This window comes from Salvelinus namaycush, chromosome 40 (assembly GCF_016432855.1).
Source record: "Salvelinus namaycush isolate Seneca chromosome 40, SaNama_1.0, whole genome shotgun sequence".
In the NCBI taxonomy this organism is placed as follows: domain Eukaryota; kingdom Metazoa; phylum Chordata; class Actinopteri; order Salmoniformes; family Salmonidae; genus Salvelinus; species Salvelinus namaycush.
This window is the reverse complement of record NC_052346.1, coordinates 19,640,113-19,647,885: the sequence shown is the minus strand read 5'-3', so window position 1 is coordinate 19,647,885 and position 7,773 is coordinate 19,640,113. Positions and strand designations below refer to the sequence as shown.

At 47.1% G+C, this 7,773-nt stretch overlaps 1 protein-coding gene across 3 annotated transcripts in view; it reads right to left on the bottom strand.

Annotated features, from left to right (window-relative positions):
• Window positions 1-7,773, bottom strand: part of LOC120033137 (transmembrane 9 superfamily member 2-like) — a 35,415-nt gene that overhangs the window by 10,144 nt on the left and 17,498 nt on the right. For 2 of the 3 annotated variants that reach the window (XM_038979414.1, XM_038979415.1), the window contains 4 exons: window positions 7,581-7,732; window positions 6,771-6,882; window positions 5,097-5,268; window positions 3,418-4,756 (listed from right to left, as the gene is read on the bottom strand). In XM_038979414.1, coding sequence (XP_038835342.1) covers window positions 4,689-4,756; window positions 5,097-5,268; window positions 6,771-6,882; window positions 7,581-7,732 — 504 coding nt within the window. In that variant the 3' untranslated portion in view covers window positions 3,418-4,688. Of the gene's footprint in view, window positions 1-3,417; window positions 4,757-5,096; window positions 5,269-6,770; window positions 6,883-7,580; window positions 7,733-7,773 lie in introns of those variants that run through there. The other variant, XR_005473933.1, reaches the window with a different exon arrangement.

Sequence of the window (7,773 nt, the reverse complement as noted above, 5' to 3'; positions counted from 1 at the left end):
CACTCAGAGAACACTGACTCAAGCCCCTCTGTTCTATACACAGCCTAGTTACACAGACAAGGCTTCAAATCCCATTCAGTAAAACCCTACATTCTCCCTCCCTCTCTCTCTTATAAAGCTCTGGAACTCAATAACATTGAGAGGTGCTGAATCAGAAGCTGATTCACTGCTGAGAGCCCCAGCTGATCCTCCATATGTGACTCTTACAACCAGAATGTTCTGGACAATCCACCCTTCTAAAGAGAACCCCGGAACAGAGTGCCATCACAATGACATCGGTCAGCCAGTGTCTCTGCACGGACAATGGGTGACAGGAGAGGAGGAGGGGTTAACATGGCGGAAGGCTTTGAAGAGACCTGCGTCCTTAAAGCCTTTGGATGGATGAGTGAAACTGACTAAAGGCTGTCCAGCCCTTTCATTAGCTGTGTGTGTAGAAACACCGTGGAGCATGTGAATACACACGGTGACATGTTTATGATAACCTATAGGGGAATCGGCCATAAGGGAACTCTCGTTGGCAGTATGTGTGTTCTGTAACCAAACTGATACTACAGTTCTGTTTGACCTTGTAGACTGAGGGTAGGTGGGGATGAACTGCAGGGATTTCCTGCACATTCAAAGGAAGTTTTTCTATATAATGTTCAAGATCAATGGGATACCTCCTAAGCACACAGCCAAGACAACACAGGAGTGGCTTTGGGACAAGTCTCTGAATGTCCTTGAGTGGCCCAGCCAGAGCCCGGACTTGATCCAGATTAAACATCTCTGGAAAGACCTGAAAATAGCTGTGCAGCGACGCTCCCCATCCAACCTGACAGAGCTTGAGAGGATCTGCAAAGAAGAATGGGAGAAACTCCCCAAATACAGGTGTGCCAAGCTTATAATGTCATACCCAAAAAGACTTGAGGCTGTAATCGCTGCCAAAGGTGCTTCAACAAAGTGCTGAGTAAATGGGTCTGAATACTTATGTTAATGTGTGTAAAATTTTTAATACATTTGCAAACATTTCAAAAAATCTGTTTTTGCTTTGTCATTATGGGGTATTGTGTGTAGATTGATGAGAACTTGTATTTATTTAGTCCATTTTAGAATAAGGCTGTAATGTAACAAAATGTGGAAAAAGTCAAGAGGTCTGAATACTTTCCAAATGCACTGTAGAAACTGAAGCAGTGTGGGTGTCTGTCTGTGAGATAGAAACTGAAGCAGTCTGGGTGTCTGTCTGTGAGATAGAAACTGAAGCAGTGTGGGTGTCTGTCTGTGAGATAGAAACTGAAGCAGTGTGGGTGTCTGTCTGTGAGATAGAAACTGAAGCAGTGTGGGTGTCTGTCTGTGAGATAGAAACTGAAGCAGTGTGGGTGTCTGTCTGTGAGATAGAAACTGAAGCAGTGTGGGTGTCTGTCTCCCAAACATCTTTGTACTCCCAACCCCCCCTCCCTAGAAAACGACCTAAAGCACACCTAACCAGCCTGACCGCTGTGATCATTATAACCAGCCTGACCGATGTGATCATTATAACCATTCTGACCGCTGTGATCATTATAACCAGCCTGAACGCTGTGATCATTATAACCAGCCTGACCACTGTGATCATTATAACCAGCCTGAACGCTGTGATCATTATAACCAGCCTGACTGCTGTGATCATCATAACCAGCCTGACCGCTGTGATCATCATAACCAGCCTGACCGCTGTGATCGTTATAACCAGCCTGAACGCTGTGATCATTATAACCAGCCTGACCGCTGTGATCGTTATAACCAGCCTGACCGCTGTGATCATCATAACCAGCCTGACCGCTGTGATCGTTATAACCAGCCTGACCGCTGTGATCATTATAACCAGCCTGACCATCATAACCAGCCTGACCACTGTGATCGTTATAACCAGCCTGACCGCTGTGATCGTTATAACCAGCCTGACCGCTGTGATCATTATAACCAGCCTGACCACTGTGATAATTATAACCAGCCTAACCACTGTGATCATTATAACTAGCCTGACCGCTGTGATCATCATAACCAGCCTGACTGCTGTAATCATTATAACCAGCCTGACTGCTGTGATCATTATAACCAGCCTGACCGCTGTGATCATTATAACCAGCCTGAACGCTGTGATCATTATAACCAGCCTGACCACTGTGATCATTATAACCAGCCTGAACGCTGTGATCATTATAACCAGCCTGACTGCTGTGATCATCATAACCAGCCTGACCGCTGTGATCATCATAACCAGCCTGACCGCTGTGATCGTTATAACCAGCCTGAACGCTGTGATCATTATAACCAGCCTGACCGCTGTGATCGTTATAACCAGCCTGACCGCTGTGATCATCATAACCAGCCTGACCGCTGTGATCGTTATAACCAGCCTGACCGCTGTGATCATTATAACCAGCCTGACCATCATAACCAGCCTGACCACTGTGATCGTTATAACCAGCCTGACCGCTGTGATCGTTATAACCAGCCTGACCGCTGTGATCATTATAACCAGCCTGACCACTGTGATAATTATAACCAGCCTAACCACTGTGATCATTATAACTAGCCTGACCGCTGTGATCATCATAACCAGCCTGACTGCTGTAATCATTATAACCAGCCTGACTGCTGTGATCATTATAACCAGCCTGACCGCTGTGATCATTATAACCAGCCTGACCGCTGTGATCATCATAACCAGCCTGACCACTGTGACCAATATAATCAGCCTGACCACTGTGACCAATATAACCAGCCTGACCACTGTGATCATCATAATCAGCCTGACCACTGTGACCAATATAACCAGCCTGACCACTGTGATCATCATAACCAGCCTGACCACTGTGACCAATATAACCAGCCTGACCACTGACCATCATAACCAGCCTGATCACTGTGATCGTTATAACCAGCCTGACCACTGTGATCATTATAACCAGCCTGACCACTGTGATCATTATAACCAGCCTGACCACTGTGATCATTATAACCAGCCTGACCACTGTGATAATTATAACCAGCCTGACCGCTGTGATCATTATAACCAGCCTGACCACTGTGATCATTATAACCAGCCTGACCGCTGTGATCATTATAACCAGCCTGACCACTGTGATCATTATAACCAGCCTGACCGCTGTAATCATAACCAGCCTGACCACTGTGACCATTTTTGACCAAGCCTCCGTCAGCAATGAGGTGCTCTGGCTCTGTGGGGGAACTTCCCCGTCGATCCCGTCTCACAAATGTCAGCGAATTGAACAGAAGGTCTTGCCTTTACGTGACCTTTAGGTCATCCTGAGCTTAGTGGGCACCACAGCAGGGCCTCTCCTCAGCCCCGGTTCAATGTATCGACCTCACTTGACTGTGTTGTTCAGTACTTTACACTGACTATGTTATTGAGACACAGGAAAACAACACACAACAAACAGGAAAATGTTTTATTTGACATTTTCTACCATTTCTTATTTTTCAGATCATAATTACATCATTTCAAACCAGTGAAGGAACCCAGATGCTCGGTCAGACTAATGAAACTAGTATCATTTATATTTACACTGAAAGGATATAAGTATCAGATCCCCACATAATTGATAGATGTCCCAAATGGCACCCTACTCCCTATGTAGTGCACTACTTTAGACCAGAGCCCCTGATCAAGGGTAGTGCACTACTTTAGACCCGAGCCCCTGATCAAGGGTAGTGCACTACTTTAGACCCGAGCCCCTGATCAAGGGTAGTGCACTACATGGGGAATAGGGTGCCATTTGGGACATAAAGGTCGATGATTACTTTCACAAAATCCCAAACTGTTGGTTTTTGCAAATAAAATGAACTACTGATGAGGCACGTGTCTTTGTGGCAAAAATAAAAAGACAGAAAAAATGTAATTGGAATATAAAGTTAAATAACAGACCAGTTGATTAATACTCAAGCATTTATAATACAAAATAAAACAAAACAAAACCGACGAAACAGGACTAATCCCAAATTGCACCCTATTCCCTACATAGTGCAGACTACTTTTGTAGTGCAGACTAGAGTGCCATTTGGGACTGAGCCAACTACTCTACCAGCCCAGAACAGGGGTCAGAGGAGGAATTCCATCTCACATTTTAAGTTTATTACAACCCCAAATCATTCATCAGCATTAGGGAAAAAATCAGTTATTTACAATCATATTGTCCAACACTATTAATAGTTTGAATGACAACGTAAAACCACCTTAGTTTCTGTCTGCGTTGGCGCACTAACTGTAACGGGGGGGGGGGGGGGGGGGGGGTCTACTAGCAAACCTGGAGCAGCGGGTATTCAAACAGTCACTAGCTTGTAGATTTCCTATTTGCATTTGTCAGAGGTAAATAAGGGATGTTTCATTGATGTGCAGTAGGATCTGGACCCAACAGGGATTTCATGTCCTGCACTCCAGACTACATTATGTATAGATGTGTGTGTACACACACACACACACACACACACACAGGTGTCTTGCTGCTCTGACAAAAATGCGTCTTCCACACAGTAGACAAGGGTTGTGTTCCAAACGGCACCCTATTCCCCATTTAGACCAGTGGGCCCTGGTCACCGTACGCAGTCAGGGTGTAACGTAACAATAGTGTCCCTCCAGCCCAGGGAGGGTGAGGGGGGAGGGTGAGGGTGGAGGGGGAGACAGGAAATCCATTGGTTTGGTTAACTACTCAGTCCACCTTCACTACGCTGTAGATCTTGGTGACGAACCAGAAACAGGCAAAGAATCCAATCGTTCCTGATGGAGAGAGAGACAGACATTTAACTGACAGAAAGAGAGAAAACATGAAAATCACACTTTCCCCGGGCCATTTGTCAATCCCACATCCTGCTGTCTAGGAAACTCTCATTGATACGACAACAGATGTGTGTGTGTGTGTGTGTGTGTGAAAACAAGTAGAGCTGCACCTCAACCTAAACCCCAGAAAGGCAGCATAACAGGCAGGGTGGGAGGAAGCCCAGTCCTATTTGGTCCAGTCCATTGAACTGGACTAATGAGGATAACCTCTGCCCTCTGACCTGGTCCATCCTCTTCAAGGCAAGCTACAGTCTGATGCCCCACCCCCCCAGCTACCTACCTGTGAATAAGAAGAAGATGAGAGCCATGATCATGGTGTAACCAAAGTAGAGGATGGTGCTAGCCAATCCTGTGATCTGGAGCTTGGAGAAGAAGTAGTGGATGGCATAGACCAGGAAGTAGACGGCCGTGAAACCACTGGTCAGGAAGGAACGCCACTGCCAGTGGTAGTCCTGACGGAGAGAGACAGAGAGAACAGTCAGATATCTCTGTGTTTATAACATCTTTACTAAGACAAGACCACAGGTCAAGAAGGAACGCCACTGCTAGTCCTGATGGAGAGAATGAACGTATCGCTCCCTTAATTAAACTTCCTGTTATTCCTTTCATCCCGTCTCCTCTCCTTCTCAACCGTATTGGAGAAGGAGGTTCCAGGTCCCTTGTTTAGGATCTTCTCTTTCAAAGAGAGAAGCTGTTAGGAATCAAGGAAAGAGGATTTGAGAAACAGTCCCTTCATCCTCGTCATTAAGGGCACTATTGCCATTGGTCACATGACCCGACCAGGAAATACTCAGATGCTCTTACCTCAGCACAGAGGAGGAAGTAGCAGAGTAGGATGGTGTGTGTGTGGTGCCTTACCTCAGCACAGAGGAGGAAGTAGCAGAGTAGGATGGTGTGTGTGTGGTGCCTTACCTCAGCACAGAGGAGGAAGTAGCAGAGTAGGATGGTGTGTGTGTGTGGTGTCTTACCTCAGCACAGAGGAGGAAGTAGCAGAGTAGGATGGTGTGTGTGTGTGGTGTCTTACCTCAGCACAGAGGAGGAAGTAGCAGAGTAGGATGGTGTGTGTGTGGTGCCTTACCTCAGCACAGAGGAGGAAGTAGCAGAGTAGGATGGTGTGTGTGTGGTGTCTTACCTCAGCACAGAGGAGGAAGTAGCAGAGTAGGATGGTGTGTGTGTGGTGTCTTACCTCAGCACAGAGGAGGAAGTAGCAGAGTAGGATGGTGTGTGTGTGGTGTCTTACCTCAGCACAGAGGTGGAAGTAGCAGAGTAGGATGGTGTGTGTGTGTGTGGTGTCTTACCTCAGCACAGAGGTGGAAGTAGCAGAGTAGGATGGTGTGTGTGTGGTGCCTTACCTCAGCACAGAGGTGGAAGTAGCAGAGTAGGATGGTGTGTGTGTGTGTGGTGCCTTACCTCAGCACAGAGGAGGAAGTAGCAGAGTAGGATGGTGTGTGTGGTATCTTACCTCAGCACAGAGGTGGAAGTAGCAGAGTAGGATGGTGTGTGTGTGGTGTCTTACCTCAGCACAGAGGAGGAAGTAGCAGAGTAGGATGGTGTGTGTGTGTGGTGTCTTACCTCAGCACAGAGGAGGAAGTAGCAGAGTAGGATGGTGTGTGTGTGTGGTGTCTTACCTCAGCACAGAGGAGGAAGTAGCAGAGTAGGATGGTGTGTGTGTGTGGTGCCTTACCTCAGCACAGAGGTGGAAGTAGCAGAGTAGGATGGTGTGTGTGTGGTGTCTTACCTCAGCACAGAGGAGGAAGTAGCAGAGTAGGATGGTGTGTGTGTGGTGTCTTACCTCAGCACAGAGGTGGAAGTAGCAGAGTAGGATGGTGTGTGTGTGGTGCCTTACCTCAGCACAGAGGTGGAAGTAGCAGAGTAGGATGGTGTGTGTGTGGTGCCTTACCTCAGCACAGAGGTGGAAGTAGCAGAGTAGGATGGTGTGTGTGTGGTGCCTTACCTCAGCACAGAGGTGGAAGTAGCAGAGTAGGATGGTGGCCTCAGAGCAGGTGATTACCAGGATGATGAACACCAGAAACAGGAAACCAAACATGTAGTACATCTGGTGAGACCTGGTGAGACAACCATACATCATAAAGATAACCCACTGCTCTACCATCTGGTGAGACACAACCATACATCATAAAGATAACCCACTGCTCTCCCATCTGGTGAGACACAACCATATATCATAAAGATAACCCACTGCTCTACCATCTGGTGAGACACAACCATACATCATAAAGATAACCCACTGCTCTCCCATCTGGTGAGACACAACCATACATCAGAAAGATAACCCACTGCTCTACCATCTGGTGAGACACAACCATACATCATAAAGATAACCCACTGCTCTCCCATCTGGTGAGACACAACCATACATCAGAAAGATAACCCACTGCTCTACCATCTGGTGAGACACAACCATACATCATAAAGATAACCCACTGCTCTACCATCTGGTGAGACACAACCATACATCAGAAAGATAACCCACTGCTCTACCATCTGGTGAGACACAACCATACATCAGAAAGATAACCCACTGCTCTACCATCTGGTGAGACACAACCATACATCAGAAAGATAACCCACTGCTCTACCATCTGGTGAGACACAACCATACATCAGAAAGATAACCCACTGCTCTACCATCCCTGCCCGTTCACCTTTAACCTCCCCGACTCGTTCTGCCTTCACGATAAGCTGCTAGTGTAGCAGTCCCAAAACAGAGCAGCAGCGTCTGCAGGGTAGCTGAGAGACGCACCAGATGCTGTTGAGGATGAAGAAGAGCTGGATGAAGATACAGCCGAACGGGAGGATCCCCCCCATGACGATCCCTGGGAGAGATCTGGTGTAGAACGACTGCTCCGGGATCTGACGAGGGATCTGATTGGTCCGCACAGGGTGCTCAATCCCCTGAAATGCACCAATCACACGACAGAGGGGAGGGAGTATGA